This window comes from Colossoma macropomum, unplaced genomic scaffold (assembly GCF_904425465.1).
Source record: "Colossoma macropomum unplaced genomic scaffold, Colossoma_macropomum, whole genome shotgun sequence".
NCBI lineage: Eukaryota > Metazoa > Chordata > Actinopteri > Characiformes > Serrasalmidae > Colossoma > Colossoma macropomum.
This window is the reverse complement of record NW_023494804.1, coordinates 24,325,429-24,345,495: the sequence shown is the minus strand read 5'-3', so window position 1 is coordinate 24,345,495 and position 20,067 is coordinate 24,325,429. Positions and strand designations below refer to the sequence as shown.

Sequence of the window (20,067 nt, the reverse complement as noted above, 5' to 3'; positions counted from 1 at the left end):
GTAAATAATTATTCTTTTTTGTACATAAATCTGCACAAGCAGTATCCGTTAATGTAAATAAAATAAAATGCAAGAAAAATGTAGGACATGGGCCTTTTAAAAATTCAGTTTTTAATTGTATTAACTAATTATTACTGTATAGAAATGTAATGAGTCTGTTGGCATTTGCCCATGTCCTCTTGCTTATTCAGAAGCAATACTCTAGTAAACATTAACTGAAGGTGGAATAAATAATAATGAACTTGAGGGCCCACATTACAAGAAGCCTGCATATGTATTTCCATGAAGGCAATAACTCCTTTTATCAGAGCATCTGAATCAGTGTGGGCACTGCCCATTTTATTACTACCTACAGGACAGAGCTGCAGGCATTTCTTTAACCTGTGCATGCAGACATTATAATATTCACATGCACGTACACAGACAATCAGTTATGGCTTATTATATGGACTGGGAAGTAAATAGTAAATGGCTTTTTTTTTAAAAAAAAACAAAGTCATTCAAAATGGTTTGATGTGAAATGCTTCTTTGTAGAGAAACGTAACGAGTCAGAATTCTTCACAGTGTTGGTGATAGGAACCAGACGTCCAAACTGTTTAAGAAATGTTTTGAGAAGGTTTTGGCCTAAAATGTACATTTTTAAATCTTTTCATAGCACTGTAATGAACATCGTGCCCAAATTAAGCTTATTTTTTCAGATTTACTGTGAATTTACCGTCATCATCATTACATATTAAAACTCATGTTTTTTGTTTGGTTTTTTGATGGTAAATAAGATAAAAATAAAATGGCTACATTTATGTTGCTAACATTGTAACGTCTGGTTCCTATCACCACCACTGTAAAGAAATCTGAGGCAATACGATTATCTACAATGAACGATTTCACATCAAACCACTCTGACTGACTGACTGTTTACATTTCAACCATTCAACTATGCAGAAATTTTGAAAAATCGGGGAATACCCTTTTAACCATAAAGCCTGTTCTCTTGGTCAGCCTTAGTGCATGCTGAGTTAACGCCCACTGTCACATATAGAAACAAGGACTGAACTGTGTGTAGTCAACCTCAAAAATAGTGATAAGTAATTTGAAACAGGCATTTTAGGGAAATAAACTTACAGGAAAGCCTTCAAAATAAATTTTGGAGAACCAAAAGCTAAAATAGGCACCTATAGTGTACGTCTCACTTCCTCATAGTAAAGATCTCTCAACTGATTGTGGTCTATAAACTGCAGCTTGTACAGTTCTAAATGTGCATTTAATTTTCAGCCTCTTGGCTTTCAGACTCTTGGTTGGTGGTGATAGGAACCAGGGTTCACAAAACTCTTCAGTATTCAAAATTATCTAATTTGCTTATTGTACACAAAGTACATAGGAAATCTTTCTTGCTGTAGCTAATCAGTTACATAAAATAAAAACATGACGAGTACTTGTTTGCCTTACAACACCCTGCTTGTTCTCCATTTCTCTACAGTTCAATTGTTGAGATGTAAATAAAGTGTTGTGAGTGATTTCATGTGAAGTGGTTCATTGTAGAGAAGCTTACTGACTCAGATGTCTGTACAGTGGTGATGGGAACAAGAGGTCGCAGTATATACAACACAAACATAGCCAGTTTATTTACTATCCAAAACTACCAGTGAACCTACACCAGGGTCGACAGCATGCCCTGTTGCAGCTCCACGGCAGAATTAGGTAAAAATAAAATAATCCTCCTTTGTAGTAAAATGAAGCTCTGCTGATCGTTCTAACACAGTTTTAACAATAAATGGTCTTAAATGGTGGAGTTAATGTATAACTGCTAATTCACCCTTTAACCCTGAAGGTTGCTGCGCAGACTGCTGGTCACCATAGCAACACAGACAACAATCTTGCCTAGCTAGTTGCTAATGAAAAGGCAAAGAGAATGATTTAAGACAAACATTGATTTGGAGACAAACAGACTTATTTGCATTTATAATCACTCCAGCTGGTTTCCTGATATGTTTAATCTGCAACAAGAAGCTGTCAAACACTAAAAAGTCATGAAGCTGAAGTCAGTTTCTCATTTGGCAGCTTCTTGTTTGAATTTTCATGTTCCACCTTAAGTGGTGCAACATTTAGCTACATAGTTAGCTACATTCTGGTACCTCAGGCACCATTTAAGGTGGAACGGGAAAATTCAAATAGTAAGATGGCGAATAAGAGGCTGACTTCAGCCTCGTAAAATGTCTCTTTACGTTCAACTTTTTACAAGAAACTATTCTACTTTTTTGCGGAAAAGTTTCCTGCCGGAGATGCGAGAATAGCATCTAAATCTGAGCTAAAGCTTAAAGCAGAGCAAAGTAAGTCTGCTTGTTTGTTTATATTATGTTTTTCAGCCTATACTAGGACATTAGCACATACTGAGACATATTAACAGCCAAGATGGTGAAATATTACTTCAATAAAATGGACATGAAATGTTGTGGCTCCCAAGGTGGTTTGAGTTTTGTTGAAACTTAACAAAATGACTCAATGACTCAAAATGACTTAATATTTGGGTTGCTGACCCCTGGCCCTTCATTGAGTCTTTATATGTAATGTTGATGATGGTAAAATAGTGGGAAATCTACAAAACAAAAAAAAAAATTGTTTATTAAGGACTATTTTGTACCTCTCCAACATGAATGAACATTTTAGCCCAAACCTAATCTCAAAAGTGCTGCACAACAATGTCTTAGGCATCAAAGTATTCATAACCATTTCATGTAATAACTTTCTGTGAGGGTTTTTTTTAGGCATCTGGTTCTTATCACCACCACTATGAACAATTCTGACTCTGTAAGTTTCTCTAGGTCAGAGCATTTCAGACCAAACCACTCTGAATCGGTGTGTTTACATCTTAACCATTGAATTATGCTGAAATTTTGAAAAGTTGCTGGAATTCCTCTTTCAACACTACATGAATGGTCATTTATGAAGGTACACAGTTCATCGAGGAAAAGAAAGAAGCAAATTTATGCATTTTCTTTTTAATGAGAAAATAATTATATATGCGTTTAAGTGTGAGCCTTACAATTACTATAAAACAACATAAGCAGAATATATTAACATAAAATAAGTGGTTAACATATTAACAGAAGGGTTTTTTTTTTTAAAAAAAAAGAAAGAAAAACTTGAGCGCATCACCCACTTCAAAACTGCTTTGGTATCTCCCAAAGTGAACAGCAAATTGCAAAAAAACAACAGCAAGTTTTTAACTTTGTGTTGAAAAACAATAAAGCATAGCACACTCCACATACAGTGTTGTTTGCGTTATTGTATATGTACAGTTTAGTACTGTCTGCACTGTTTGGAGCCATTGATTGAAGAGAAAATTCTTTTTTCTGCAGTTCTGACTCTGTTTCGTTTAGATGCAGAGTTTCATCCATTAGAAATATAATAGGCTGCATGCACTGAAAAGGCAAATACATGATATACTGGCAAAATACTGTAGAAAACCATTATATCAAGTGCGCAACACAAATTCTTAGCTAAGAAATTGTCTTTTTCTCGCTCGTCTGCCCATTTCTCGTTCTCGATCCCTCTGGTATCCACAAGTGCCCTTACTGTTCTATTAGATCGGTTGTTTTGGTAATAACCTTCTAACATTGGCTTGTTTTTAGAAATTAACCTTTATTTTGCAGATTTCTGAGACTTTGGAAGAACATGCCTTCAAATTGAACTCTGCTAGTGATATAATACCAAACCAGTACAGCTGAAAGCGTGAAAAACACTGAGTATTTGTGAATTTTACTGTTCCTAAAACAAACATACTGTTCCTACTCGAAACTACTCACAATACATATGGCAAATTTATTAGCACACGCATTGCTACACCTTAGCTCTGTTCACCTCTTTTCACTCCATGCAGAATGTTATCATGAACCACTGAGGATGATCTGGATGTGCTAAAGACCTTTGCATATATTTCAGGAACTCTATAAACTGCTCACTCCGGACATGTTCCCCCAACACACATGTACACATATTCATGCACACACACACACACACACATGCACGCACACACACACACGAAAAAAAAGAAGTACAGGCCATAAACTTCCATAAATGCACATACATGGTATTAAAATGCCAGCCTCCATAAAACTATTTCCCATTCATAGATACAATGTAAATAGTTCACTGCACAAATAAAAAATATTTCCCCCTTATAATATTCAAAATATTTGTCTACTAACCAAGTCATAGCACATCAAAGAGTCTGAGTAAAAATCACATCCTTACCGAGCAGATTCCTAATGTTACGGCTTAATCTCGTTTTTTTTTTTTTTCAGTTCCAACCGTCAAAAGAAGAAAATACTACTGTGCTCTCGCTCAATTAAAAAAATCCACAATTATGGTATACAACCACACTGTAACAATCCATTAAATATATTCCTGCAAAAGCATCTTTGTCATGTACTGTGCAAAAGTCAGAGACCACTCTTTATTTATGTCATCTCTGGTCAAAACGGCTATTATGTACGTACATTATGTATAATTTTTCAGGAGATATTTCAGGAGATTCACCGTGCAAGACCTGGTAGAGCACCAAAACCGCCACCATCAGATAAACAGTACTTAAAGCTTTCATCTTTGAGAGAGAGGAGAAAATCATGTCCAGTCAACATCACTGAATGTGTTTAGGATTATTGGGATGGTGAGAAGCAGAAAATGAAATCAAGACTGAACTTTGGAGGAGAGAAAAAATATCCCTTTCTATTTCTTTAGAGAAACTGAAAGTGAGTCTCCTAAAACAGTGGACGTTGTAATAAAGGTCAAAGTGTGGACACAGTAAATACTAAAAAAGTTATATTTTGTTTTTGTGGCTTTTATGTTTATTTTCCTTTAAATTTTGTTTTTTGAAACCAAAGAATACCTTATACTTAATGGCAATTTTGATTGGAAATTAAATAAATGAAGGATGGTCTCTTACTCTGCCACAGTGCTGTAGGTGTGGCTATGTGCCAGTTCATTCTTATCAAACAAAAAACCTTTGAAAAAACCCATAACCATTGAATCAACAATGTCACTTAAGTATAAATTTGTCTATTTGTCAGTATGTATGTCGCATCATAACACAGCCGTTAAGAAAAGGGTGCATCTAATCCAAAAACTACAAACTTTTTTTCCTTATATTGGGACATTAAATACTTTCATGTTATATATTTATGCGTGTAAAAGAAAGTTTTCTGCACATCTGCACAGAAATAGTGCTCTTCAGATATGCTTCCTTTCAGGAATCCATAGCTTCATTGTTTTTGGGCTGAAAAAGGCCTCAGGTAGAAGGCAGAAAATCCAAGATTAAAGTAGCAGTCTCCAAAACGTATGTCCAAAGACGTTGCTGTTCTCCGTGATCAAGTCTTGTTTTGTTATCGAACGCCTGTCCACCCCTTGTTTGGGTGCTAATTCGGGCACTTGCTATGTTTTTTTAATATGCTGCTGATAGAAACAAAAAAATATCTAAATATTCCCACTTTTCAAACATTTATATGAATAGAATTATCTACAAAGCCTCTGTATAACAATTAAACAATGGTATTTCATTTTGTTGCGTTTTTGTTGCAAATTCTATTTGAATGAGCCAAAATGATCCAGGAGAGAAACAGTCCACATAGCTCAATAGTAAAATGTCAACTTGTTAAAGATTCCATTGCATTTTATGTGATGGACTGATTGATTCATTGCTCTCAAAACCATTTTGGAACTTACCATGCTTACCACTGCCATATTGGACTGGGTAAATGCAAGACACGGTAGCAAAAAAACAGTTCACAGATTGCTGGTTGTCCAACTAGTTTGCAAGTCCTCTAAAACCCTGTAACTCTCTTAACTGCTCTGTATTGTACTCATTTATTTTGCATGTGTTATATCATACAAGATAGCAAAGTATAAACCCATTGTCGTTCTGGAAAAGCAAAACAAGATTGTCTAGAGGGAAAGAATGTGTGTTGTTTATTAAATGGTTTTAAATTGACCCCAAGACTGTATGTAGTTTGAAAGTACTTCTGCAGTCAGCGTGTGGTTTAGCCTAAAAAACGTCCATAGATTGCATCATCCTGAAGCCTTCCTGTAGCCAATTCTCTGTCGTTTTTCAATAAAGAATAGTCAAGCAGCTTTTAGACAGGCCCTTCTACAGCTTTCTTCAATATTCCTCTTCCTTTCTGTGTTACTGGCAGACTAATTTGTGACTGGTTGAATATGATTGTGCACTACAAAACTACTGTTGCCTGTAACAAGTACTTGCCAAAGCCAAAGTCTAATATATGCCCTACTTTCCTCTTCCATCTCTTAAAAGGGTTCTTACTACATTTTTTTCAGTGATAGTGGATTTTAATTCAATATGGCAAATTATGTCCCCCCACTCTTTCAAGTTATTGCATATATTTTGCTGTTATTATGACTGCATTTATAACCACCTTTTTCCAAGTCAAATACTTATAGGCTTAACAAAGACTAGACATGGCTTTACACAGTCTACATAAAACTTGGTGTATATGAAAATAATTCACTAATTACAACAAATCCCTGTTTTTTTTTCCATCTAGATCAAGTGCTCCTATTTGAAAAGACATTTTCCATTCAGACATTATCTGTTCCATCCTATGTCATGTCTCCATAGCCACATAAACCCTCTATGCTTTAAATAACACACCTCGATCGTCACATATGTCACTTGGCAACGTCAGTTCAATGTCACTTCATGAAATCGATACCCAACCATAAAAAATTTAAATTGTCTTTGCACATCTTTCCAACCTACTGCACCCATCCACTGGGAAAAAAGCTTGGAAATGAGGAAAGAAACAGTAAGCACTATAAGGTTTGGACGTCTGGTCTGGTGCTCATTGTGTTGTTGCATGGAGTTCTCAGTGAAAAGGCTGTTCCTCAGGTTCCTCTGAGGCATGGAGGGTCTTTGGCTCCACTGGGTGAACACAGCTCCAGTGCAGTGCCTTGAATCAGTGACCTGCTCCTGCAGTATAAACTCAGAATAAATACTTGTAGTCATCTCAATACAAGAACCATCTCATCAGATCTGTTCTCTTTTCCTCTCACTCTTCCTTCTCTCTTTCTTTAGTGGGTGGCTGGTTTTACTCTTCCTCCTCCTCCTCCTCCTCCTCCTCCTCCTCAGCTTCATCCTGGTTGGCGTAAATTCCTGCCTCCCATCGCAGAGCCATGTTGCTTTTTCGGCGGGTCACTCGCGTCGCCTCCAGAACCTGCTCCAACACAGAGAGTAGGTTGTTGTTAGTGTGTGTAGATCTGTACTACAGCAGAGCAAGCTATTTAACCCTAGAACCTACTCTGATCCAACATCTACCAAGAAACCTGGATCTAACATCTACCAAAAAACGTGGATATGCCTCGTCAAACATTTACTAGGCTATCGTACTGTCATATGCCAAAGTTTGAACACATGTTCTTTTGATTTTCTAAGTGAAAGTACGTTAACTTATGCTCTACAGGAAACTTCAAAATGGCATTTTTCTGCAAATTTTAGAGCACAGTTTCTGTTTATTTGCTGAGTTTAATTTTTTAAAAAATTTTTACATTTTTTTCCAATAAGGTTAATTTAGAAAGTAAACAGTAATCATGCATTAATATGTGCAGAGGGGTGTTCTCTGTCTAGCATATATTAACTTATTTTCACTTAGAAAATCAAAAAGGCCTATAATTTGACCAGGGGTGCCCAAACTTTTGCATGCAACTGTACATGGTGAATTCTTCAACAATTTACGCCACTTTCCTGTAGCTAATGAAGTTTGCAGTTATGTTGTGGTCCATAGATGCATGGATCTATGTGCTTCCATTGATTCTGACTGAATTGTAATTTTGCATTATGAAGTATCAATTTGCAATGTAATACATAGATATTAACAGACACCTACACTACCATTCAAAAGTTTGGAATCACTTGTCATATAATAACTGTTATTCAATAACTTACACAGTGTAGACTGAAATGCTTTAAACTAGATACCAAAACATAAACCCATGATTTATTTACAATTTACAGTAAACAATCAATGTTTATTTATAGTAATTTCTTGACAAAAAGTAACTATTTGATTAGCAAGATTTGGTCATCACTTTTCAAATATGAGGCATTCTGAATGTTAATATCATTGTGCAGTGTCTCTGTGCTGTAAAGCTTTCCCATTTATTATGGAATCATCTATAGCTTTGTTGATAAATGAAAATTTCTTCATTTTTAGAGCTACCTACAAACTGCTTGAAACATATAGAATATTAGCATCATATTAGAATCATTTGATACATATACCTGTAACAGAACTATTTTTATATTCTTCAAAACAGTGAATCAAAACTTTTAAACAGTAGTGTCATCAAACAAATATATTATATATTATATAGCATATTATCAACAAATCTACTGTTTTGGTCTCCTTATGTTTTACATTAAACAGGTTGTTCAAATAATGTGCAAAATAAGGTCAAGTAATTAAAAAATTTGCATGTTCTTGACTTTGCTGAAAAAATTACCATTGCTGTCTATCTGAACTAAGCTATCTTCATTAAAGAACAATGTAAACAGTTATCAGAGCACACTTTCTGAAACATGCTCTTCCAATTTGGGCCTCAGTTGCTACAAGCATCCTACATGTTGAGCAATATTTCCTTGGGTCTAATTTTCCGTAACAGCTGGGAGCCGTAAATGCACACTGCACAACACACAATACAGTCTTGCGTGTAAACACAAGCTGTACAGGGTGCTCACAAACAATACAGAGGAACAGGGACACTCATGCTGCGTTAGAGCGCAGGTGGCCTGCTGGCCAGTCTTTTGTGAAGTTGGCAACAGGTGCGACAATCACAGGGCCATTGTATATTATTCCAGTGAACTGGAATGTCCAATCCAACCTTCAGTGTCCACAAATAATGGTTATTTCACAATTCTGTTCCTGGGCAATCAAGGAGGTAAAGCAATTATGTTACTGCCCTCTCTGCTGCCTTAACCACATTTTATTACTGCTGGTTACACTCTTGAAAATAAAGGTGCTAAAAGAGTTCTTTGGAGTGATGCCTTAGACCACTTGTGGTTCCCTAAAGATCCTATCAGTGGGTGGCTCTTTAAAGAAGCATTTTTGTAAATGTGATCTGAGTCTAAATGGCCTTTTTAAAGGCTCATATCATGGAAAACTGTTTTGGTTCTTTTTTGCTTTTATAAAACAAAAAAGTGTATTATAGTATGTAAGTATTGTTAAAGTTTCTAAGTATCATTCATTCCACAGTCCATATGGTCCATATATCCATATATGGAAACTAAGCAGCAAAAACAGTCCATTTTGAATGAACTGATTTTATTATGTCACAGCATTTACATATATGTTAGCGTTTGGCCTGCCCACTTATGTTGAAGTTCTAAGTAGTGTTTCAGCTTTGAGTGCTTTTTGCATGAAGCACAATACAGGACAGCCAATCAGAACAGAGCTCATTTACATACAGTCTTATAACACAGTAATAAAAACAGCCTGTTTAATACTGAGAGTTTTTGATACATAAAACCACTATAATAATGTCAAGGTTCTCTACCTATTAAAGTTTTTGTTCATCCCAGAGCCATATTGTCAAGGCAAGAACCATTCAGAAGATTTTATTTTAAAGAGTGTAAACATATAGTGAATTGTTACATACTGAAGAAAAATAGCAAAAATAATGAGGAATAGACTGGACATCCATTGTTCGTTACTATGAGTCAATGAAATGAGGGAGACGGATTGGGGGGTGGGTTCAGGGAGTGTAAACAGTGGGTGATGTTTTATCATGGGTTAAGAATCGAGACCACAAGGTGCAAACACTTTGTCTGAACATCTGCACGATACATGCTCAAATTCAAATTTTGCAAATGACAGCAGATGGCATTGCACACACAAATGTGATCATTATTTGAATTCATGACTTGCTGTATGTCAAAGCGTTTGACACTGGAGGCATGCCACACCCACTGGCAAAGAACAAACAAACAAACAAAAAAGGGTAACACTGTGTAATAACAGGCCCTAATAAATAGCATCATAACCATTATCTTAATTGTTTATTAACTATATAGTTTATTAGTTTAAAAGCTTATTTATGATTATCATTAATTGTTTCACACGCAAAAAAAAATTACCATGTGAATTATTATCCATTTACATACAAGTGACACACAAATAACCAACAATTAATTTGAATACATAAATCTACTAATTAATAATAGTTTGTTAATAATTATTCAGTTATTTGATACTCATAACTCATAGCTAATACATATAATGTTAATTCACTATATGGCCAAAAGTATGGACAACCCTAATTATTCAGTTTAGATGTTGCAGCCACACCCTGTGCTAACAGGTGTATAAAACCAAGCACATAGCCATGCAGTCTCCATAGGCAAGCACTGACAGTAGAGCTCAGCCATAGGATGTCACCTTTACCACCAGTCAGTTCTTTGAAATTACTGCCCTGCTAGATCTGCACTAGACAACTGTAAGTGAAATGGAAGCTTGTAGTGGTAGACCGTGCAAACACACAGAGCAGGGCTGTCAAGTGCTAAAGGGTGCAGTGTGTAAAAATCACCCATCCTTTGTTGCGCCACTCAACAAACTGCCTCTGTAAGCAACATCAGCACAAGAACTGTGCGTCAGCAGCTTCATGAAATGGATTTCCATTTCCCTTCCAGCAGCTGCACACAGGCCCAAGATCACTTTGTGCAATGCCGAATGTCAGCTGGAGTGGTATAAAGCATGCCACCATGTTTTCTTGAGTGATGAATCACGCTTCACTGTCTGGAAGAAGTATGAATCTGGATTAAGCGGATACCTGGAGAATGCTGCCTACTGGAAAACCAACAGTAAAATTTGGTGGAGAAGAAATAATGCTCTGGGGCTGTTTTTTAGGGTTTGGGCCCCCTAGTTCCAGTGAAGGGTAATGTTAATGCTACAGCATGGAAAGACAGTTATATGCTTCCAACTTTGTGGCAAAAGTTTGGTAAAGGCCTATCCCTGTTCCAGCAAGACTATGCCCCTGTGCAGAAAGTGAGGTCCACAAAGACAAGGTGTGACAAGTTTACTGTGGACTCCAGTTGCCTGCACAAATCCCTGATCTCAGCCCCACTGAACACATTTGGAATGAATTGGAACATTGATTGTGAGTCACTTCATAAAAGCTCTTTTGGCTAAATGGGCACAAATTCCTATAGACAAACTCCAAAATGTTGTGGAAAGCCCTCCCAGAAGAGTGGAGGCTGTTACAGCTGCAAAGGGGGCAACTCCATATTAACGTCCATGCTTCGGAATGGGATGTCCAACAAGCTCATATAGGTGTGATGGTCAGTTGTCCACATACTTTTGGCCATATAGTGTTAATACATACAAAGTCATTAGGAATAGTAATTGTCTGCATCTAGTTTTAAATGACAAAGTAGCAAGATAATAAATATCCCTATAGTCATTTAGAACAGAATGTACGTAATTATTGTTATTCTACTAAATATGAAGTTTCTATAAGAAATGTTTGATGTTTCATTTATTAGCTAGCATTAGTTAGAGTATAAAATAACTTTCTTTACAAACATCATTAAAAAGTAGGATTCAATATTGTAAATAATTGTAATTATTATTTGTATGGCACTAAGTTAATGCTTGTTAATTTAAATTGTATTAATGCATATCGCTGTTGTTGGAAGAAAACCTCGTATCTACATTTTTGACATTTTTCAGTTTTTTAAAATAATCTGAAAATGCCTGTCGCCCTTTACATTGTATGTAAATTTCATGATAAATGGACTAAAAGAAACGGCCCAAAATGACTTGGAAAAACATCAGGTTCTACTGACTTACATTAAAAGTAAAGTAGGTATTTTCCTTCTCCTGTAAAGTTACCATTTTGGAGATACAAGGTTTTCTTCCGACAACAGTGATATGTAACAGTTGCATAGCTATTAGCTATTAGAAAAATGATTAAGATGTTGTTTGTCAGGGCCTGTTCTTATAAAGTGTTGCCACAAATGTATTTAAAGAAATACATGCAGTGACATAAAGAGAAAAGCATTGATCTTTCAGGCAAGCAAGTACCAGTACCTCAGATGTAACATCATTAGCGAGCAATAAACGGGCATACTGACAAGAAGGAAAGAGGCAGCGTTAGTCAATAAGAAATAGAGAGCAGATTTAGAAAAGAAATTTCCCTCTTAAAATAATCCTGCCTTTTGTGTTGTAAAGATCTCAGATGTGTTTTATTATCAACAAAGCGCTTGTACTGGCTTATATAGACAGACATAATAAATTGGGGTATCATGAATAAAAATAAGAGCCTAATAAGATCACTAAATAATGTCATTGATTCTTACAATAAAAGGCAATGCATTTGAATGTAATGTGAACTTGCCTCGAAAAAAAAAAAAAGACAGTCTGGTGCTTTCAGTTGTTGCCAAATCTTGAGTTCAGATAACATAAATAACATTGAACCAAGCAAGCTTTGCAACAGAGATGTGCTTTAATTTTCCCATGCAATTTCCAAATTCCCCCTGCCTTGTCAGAGGTGAAAGGGAAAGAGACTTTCATTCATATGAAGTCAGCGAGTACTTCATAGAGGTTTTTTCATGTGCCTTAGTTTGTTTTAATTCTCTTTGAGCTGAGCTGGAAAGTCCCTTCACTTGCTCTGTCTGAAAACCTTTGGTCATGGGATGCAAAAGAGGAATTGCTCTCTAAAGCCACAGTCTTGCATCACTCTGGACTGTGATAATGTAATATAACTTATGAATGACCCATGTAAAGTATTAAATACTTATTTTAAGTCAAGAGAGTGTTTTCACTAAACCAAAGGTAAAACCACTGTCCCAGTTGTAAGTGTGCTGGTCAGCATACAGTTGTATGCAAAAGTTTGGGTGCCCTAATCAAATGTTTTGTTGATATTCTAAGTCAAAATAAGTTAACACATCCTCTACAGAGTTCACACCTCTGCACATTATAATGCAGAATGTTTATTTGCTAAATTTAACATATTGTGAAAAGAAAAAAAACATGAAATGTGCCATATGCCAAAATTATTATTTTGTTGTTTTTTCAGTATGTTTAATACAGCATATAAATTAAAAATGGCATATTTAAGTTTGTTTACTGTAGAGAATTTGTTGGCTTTATTTCACTTAAAATGAGCAAAATATGAAATCTGACCAGGGGTATTCAAACCTTTGCATACGACTATACACTACTGAAACTGCATGTCTATTTCTAGTCAGCATCATACCCATACAAGGAATTCATATTCATATACTGACTCATTAACAACCTGGCAATCCAGAGGATTTAGTGACATTTGGAGGAAAATATACACAAATGCAAAACATACTGGCTTTTAGTTTATCACAGTGTGCAACAGCAGGAATTTTTGAAAACGCTCTTCATTTTTTCCATAAAGAAATCTGCTTATACCCAGAGTTCCAAATATGGGCATGATGTGAACTATGGAATGACGGCACCACTTCAGAGGTCCACAAGTATTAAAGGGCAAACTGAGGAATTTAATCAAGCGATCTCATCAAGACACCATAAGACAGGTCTTATATGGCAGTAATTCAACTATGCTTCTACTAAGGCCAAAGAAATGCTCTTGATTTATTGTCACACTCACGCTGTTGTCCTCTGCCTTCTCTCTGCGCTTGACTTTGTGCGATTCGTAATCTTCCATCAGGGTCTGCATGAAGTTCTTGGGCCGCTGGCTGCCACCTGAGTCATCGCTTCCCAAATCAGACAGAGGGGAGGGAGCACCATTTGAGGAGGCAGGGGATACTGGAGGTGCTGTGCGGATCTTCTCAATTTTACCTGAGCAAAGGCAAAGAAACATGCAAATAAAGATATAATACAATGTAGTAGGAGGTTTATGGGCTAGTTGGCTAAAGTGCTAATGTGGCAAGCCTAGTAGGGCACAAAACCTAACAGTTAGCTTTAATGGAACCAACAGCTTTCTTAAATGAGCTTTTCAAAGTTAGCTAAATTATGATGTCTTTAAGATACAGTTTGATACTTTATTGTAATTGTCTCAGTGAAAATGCAACCAAAGAAGTGATTGAGAAAAGGTCTCAGCTCTGTTGGCCCAACTTTTATGGTCAGCAGTTTCATTAAAATTCTAGAGAAACTGAGGAAACAAAGGAAGAATGCAGAAAGATCCACTGAAAGAACTATTACTCAGTCCAGGCCTCTCAACACTAAATATGTTGGTGAGTGTATGAGTGGAGAATTGACTCCCAATTGGACTGCGATTTTTCTTCCAAGAAAATTTGTTCCAGCTGGTCTTTTCTCATCTTCCCGTCAGTGAACGGTGAACAGCGGAAATGAGAAACTAAGACGCATTCTTGATGATGTCCCAAGTAGTGTGGAAAGCAGAGAACGTGAAAAAAACGTTTATTGTTTGCCTTGAAGCTCGGTACTTTCATTCCTCATTTAAGACGAGGAGGTGCTATGGAGTCCAGAGTAGTTCAAAACAGCATAACATGCCGAAAGCCCAGCTGCAATTGTAACATAGGAGGCATGCAAGCCAGTAAAAGTGGCTTTATTTGGGGCAGTCCAATAATCATTCAGGCAGTCCAAGTCACAAAAGGCAGGGGTCAAAGAAAACAAGCAACATTAGAGGCAGATCCACCCAAAACAGAGGAAAAAAACAACAAAGTAACACGACTTGGTACACGGAATGTCACACAGATGCTGTATGCAAAACCACATACTATACTACATAACATACTAATTTGTATGTTAAAACTTGTATGCCACCATTAGAAATCCATTCATCTATATAGTATGTATAGTATAGCAGTATGTAGTTTTGGACACAGTCTGAGACTTTGCAAACAACTGAACCTAACAGAGGGGTATATAAAAGGCAGTAAATGAGTCTTCGATCACTTGCAGGTGTGCAAGTGGGTGAAGCCAGGGAGAGTTCATGTGTAGTCTTCCCAGAAGGGGGAGACAACAGGACAGGAATCCCTTGAGAGATCACAGTACGTTATAAAGACAGGACTCCAAACCAAACAGAGTCTCACTTAATGAGGGAACACATCTCTAAATAGTAACAGTCAGTTTTCCAGAAATAGATTAAGCCTATACCCTAACCAGGCCTTTTTATTTACAATGAAAATCTTCATTTAAAGTGTAGTTTAGTTCAAAGCCTGAGCTTAATCTGTTACAGGAACCTGCCTCTGTCTGTCATCACCGGTTTCTGAAGCATTTTCTCTATGTTATTATGTTGCAGCTCCCAACACTTTTAAGAGATATTTAAGAGACTGTAGTCCCTTATTTAGGCTGGCTGTGTATTAATTACTGAAATAGAAATAACTCCACTGGAAATGAAGATTGGGAACCTCATCAAGACATACAATTGGCAAGAGAATGACTGGCTGAAAGTCCTTCCCACACTGGAGTGATGAGGTCTAAGCTAAATGAACATAAACCTTGTCATTGTAACCAGCGGACTGTCAAGACCAAGTTTCAGAATCCAATTGAGAGGGTGTCATATTAATTATGGAGTTATGAGATATAGTTTAGATATGATATCTAGTTAAACAACAAAATTAAATTTTAAACTAGTGAGCTAAATCACAGGTCTTAGTTTTGTTGCAGTAAGTGTGGCCTGTTATTCTGTTTTTTTTTAAATAAAAAGTGATGGATGAAACCCAGCTGTCCAGGACTGGTAACGTGACAACCTTCTGTGAGGGGGCATCAAATTTCTGTGAGGGCCGGTGCCATCCGTGGTCCCCCCAGACACGCCAAAGATTGTAACTACTAGCATGCTAAGGGCATTCTTAGAATCCCCATGCAATTCATTCTGACACCACCAGAGGGCAGTAACTCACTGAGAAACATCAGTGTGTTTCTCCTTACCATTCCCAATGGCCATTCCAAAGGTAATGTGACCATACCAGATGTTTGTCAACCTGCATTTTAAATTGTGTAAAAGTGTGCTGATTATCACTACACCAAAAATGTCTCAACCATTAGCATTCAACTCAAATTAGCCATCTGTCTCAGACAGCTGAATGATAGTGTGCTGCATTATTTTTAAACACCATAAACAAAGTCAGCTTGCAAAAGTGCCTCACAGTGTGTAGCAGCTGCAGCCCACAGGGCAGTACTTGTGACTAACTTAAACTAAAGGAATTCCTTTAAAGAAACCCATAAATCTGAGGGAGTCTTGTAATATGACACGCAATCAGTGGCTAACTACTGTCAGAGGTTGAGTTACGGAGCTGATTAGTTGAAAGTTTTGTTTGTGGGGTGTAGCTGCTGTTTTCAATTAGCAATCAGACTTTTCTCAAAACAAACCATGTAAACACATGCCCTCTGAAGGACACTGCAGCATTTATAGGCATGTTGAACAGACAGTCGTATTTTACTCTCAAAACTTAACATAAAATGGTTCTAATTAACAGATCTGTCTACATGTGTTTTCTGTGGTTTGTCATCTATAGATGAAGGAGCAAACTAGGAGGACTAACAATTTAAATCTTGATTTCAGAGTTTTTTTTTTTCTTATTTCAGTTTAGTGCTGCCATTTTAAACAGCTCACTAAGTACATAAGTTCTCTATCTCAGCTTGATGATAACTACTGCGAAGAGGGCTTTATGTAACTTTAGCCATTTTTAATAAGGTCGTAAATTGTGAAATACCATGAGAATATGGCTCTTGCACAAAGTAATTTCACACTTGAATTCTATTGCTCTCATTAGTCAAGTCATCTGAGAAATAGACTTACCTGGAGCAGTTTTCCCAGTGAGGACCAGTTTGGCTGGAAGGCTGTTTGTCCTTTGCTTGACAGTAGGATTGGGGTTGGGACGCAAGCTTTGGGCCTGCCGCTCCCTCCGAAGCTCTTCCTCTCGCTCTTGTGCCGCCCGAATCTCCTCCTCAATCATGGACAGAGTCCTCTGCTTGCGCGAGCGCAGCTTGAAGGGCCCTGACGTAACTTCAGTGTCCTGGGCACGGGTCACAGATGCTGTGCTTCGGAGCTCTGCTGCCTCTGAGTACTTACTGAAATAGCTGAACTCTGACTTCTCACTTGGTGGGGGAGAAGGACTCGGGGGCCTATAAGTGTTCACTGGAATAGCCGGAGTGGCTTGGACTGCAGGCACCTGTACAGTAATTTTAGGAGCTGTGGTTTTCTTCTCTTCCATGGGGAATGTCTCTTTAGAAGGTGGAGTACAGGGGGATTTCTCTTCAGGTGCCGAGGGTTCAGAAACTTCCACATGCCTCTCAGAGATGGGGGAGGACTGCTGCATGGCCTGGAGTGGTTGCCATTTGTCGGCCTCATGTGCAATAGCTTGCTGGATTGCGTTTTGGACCAGGATGCCTGCATGGTATTCCAGCTCCTCCTCGGTCAGGCTGTCTCCTGTACAAGAGCTGCTCTGCTCACCTGGTGATTTTGTGCTGCCTTCCAGCTTCCCGTTGATAGGTGTTGTGGCCATTGGAGTACAGGGAAAGGAGTAGTCCCCAGCAGAGTTTTCCAAGAAGGCGCTCATTGTCTCATTGGAGGCACCGCTGTCACTTATGTTATCCATGCTGAAATCATTGGACAGGGTCTCAAGCACAGTGGTGTCCTGAGACCTGAGGGACAGGTCATCCAACCCAGAGTCAATCTCCTCAGGATGATAGCAACTGTTCATGGACCGCTGGTACAAATCAGACTCTTCATCCTTGAAGATAGTCATCACTGCCCGGGCACAGGTAAAGTCATCATTCTTTGCCTCATTGTCAGTGGTATGTGTAGTGGAATCTCCAGAACTGCATAAAACCCCTCTGACCTGGCTCATTTCTCCATCCTCCACAGTGACCCTACCATGGCTGGTCACTGTGATGGAGCTGCTTGATTTATCAACATCTGAGGTCCTGGAAAAAGGTTTGGCAGAGTAGATCTGGGGAGCCACACTTCTTTTCATGGCTTGCTGCTGTTGTTTGCTGTGTTCCATCTGGAGAAACTGTTTGCGTGCTGCTGAGAAATCAATGCCCTGAACCACTACATCTTCCTTATTTCCTACATCAGGTTGGACGAAGGAGACTGTTTGTTTAGGGGAGGTTTGTGGAACTCGGCTGGGTTCAGGCTTCTTCTTCTTTCTCTCCTCATACTTTCTGAGTGACTCCAGTTGTTCTGGTTCCAGCTCATCTTCCAGTGACTTTTCCTGGGGTGGATTCCACCATTTCGCTGCTATCCCTGGATTCTTCTTGACTGCTTGATCTCGAATAAGTTCCAAGCGCTCCTTCTCTAGCTCAGCAATCTCTTCTGAAGGCCTTACCTTCTTCACCCTTATTTCTTTCTCTGTTGGTGTTTCAAAGAGCTTGGATGGCTTTTTGTCTTCATGGAAAGCTCGAAGCTCAAAACGGGCCTCTTTCTTGATTGTCGTTCCTGACTCAGGTGATCTGCTACATTCACTCATGATTCCTGAATGACCGTTTGGTTTGGTACTATTCAAAGTGTCCTCAACATAGGTGGTCTGTTTGTTCCCCTCTACAGTTACATCATGACTAATTGAAGATGACACATCGGAAACATGAACAGATGGCCCAGTTCCTTCAACAGTGATTGTCTGGAGCTCAGGGGAACAAGTTCCATTTGAAGTCATCTCAGCTCCAGGGTCACAATAGTTGGCCTCAAGCACCTCATCAAGGTAACGGATTTCCTGGGCGACTTCACTGTCCAGCGCCTCTCCAGTGTGCCTCACACCATTCTGCCCACTTGTTGCATGGTTATGCTGGCTCTCACTTTGGGTCTCAAGTTCCATGTTGCCACTGGAGATCACACTGACTGGGTCTAAGAAACTAACACTCTTCAGGCTCTTCTCACTCTTGAGCTCACTGTCATCCTCTGAAATCCTGGAGGATTTCTGAAAACAAACAGAAATGTAAATGAGCTCAGATTGCACTGTTTTACAAAGGTAAATAAATGCTTCAAGCCATATAATATACATTACACAATCTACAATGAAAACTGCAATCTGCATCAAGCTAAAAAGAACTGCATGGGACTATCATGCATAATGCAAGATTGGCTCATGATAAAATGTGAAAGATAATGGGTTTGTTGAACTCTGACCTATGGAATCTGATCCTGGGTATAAATGATTTATGAGGAGACCTCTTAGAATTCACATTGATGGCATATAAGAACTGCATAGGATGGTACAGAGAGCAAAATATACTCAAGCAGTTTGCTTAGCAACCCTTTTCTTAAGGAATAATAAAAATGTTGCCCATTTTTCTCAAAATTCAGTCCTGATTACTAATGTAAATGCAGCATTTTAATTAGACTCCTGGCTATTGCTCACACTGTTAGATGTAAGTGTAGCTGTCATCTGAGGAAAGAACATTTTGACGTTTTTCATTACATTATTTTATAAGGAAGGAATAAGGAAGGCAAGTTCATGGAAACACAGATATAAAACACAGCTACAGAAGCACACATTCTTTGACATAATTTTCTGTCTGCCTCAGACAACTCCATTTAATGGCCAAAGTGTGAATTATTCACCAAAAGAAGGGCGTTGATTTTGGGTTCAGCTGAGTCCTCTTGGTTTTTGGAGGACTGATAGAAGGAAGATTACCCTCTTATGAGTCACTGTTGGTAAGTCGAGTGTATTCTCCCAATGGGAAATGGTGGCCTCATGGGCAGTATGAAGGCCAGCACAACCTCCTTGGGGGAAAATACCACAGAGTAAGCCCAGCTCAGCTTCAGATGGCTGACTTTTCACCAGATGTGACAGACCTTTTGGAATGGAAACCTGTCCCCTTTTTTATGCCAGGAATATTTTTGCAGTATTTCAAGTGCTGATGGCAATTTTGTAGAAATATGAACATTATCTGTAGTACATACTGTGCCTTTTATAATACTGTTATAAAAATACTACAATCTAATAATTCCAAAGTGATTCCAATACTTGTACATAAGATTCTGTGCCTACAGTGCATGAAATTATACCTTTTGTCCAAGTTCTTCCATATCTCATGCTGAATCATGGCATGGAATTGGACAATTCCACTACTATTGAGAAACACTCAGTGAACCGAATAAAGGCATTTA

At 38.1% G+C, this 20,067-nt stretch overlaps 1 protein-coding gene across 4 annotated transcripts in view; it reads right to left on the bottom strand.

The window, feature by feature from the left end:
* Positions 1–2,980: 2,980 nt before the first annotated feature.
* LOC118824274 (A-kinase anchor protein 2) overlaps positions 2,981–20,067 on the bottom strand; it is a 146,228-nt gene continuing 129,141 nt past the window's right edge. For 3 of the 4 annotated variants that reach the window (XM_036594295.1, XM_036594296.1, XM_036594297.1), the window contains 3 exons: positions 16,756–18,874; positions 13,642–13,832; positions 2,981–7,223 (listed from right to left, as the gene is read on the bottom strand). In XM_036594295.1, coding sequence (XP_036450188.1) covers positions 7,098–7,223; positions 13,642–13,832; positions 16,756–18,874 — 2,436 coding nt within the window. In that variant the 3' untranslated portion in view covers positions 2,981–7,097. Of the gene's footprint in view, positions 7,224–12,089; positions 12,129–13,641; positions 13,833–16,755; positions 18,875–20,067 lie in introns of all 4 variants that reach the window. The other variant, XM_036594298.1, reaches the window with a different exon arrangement.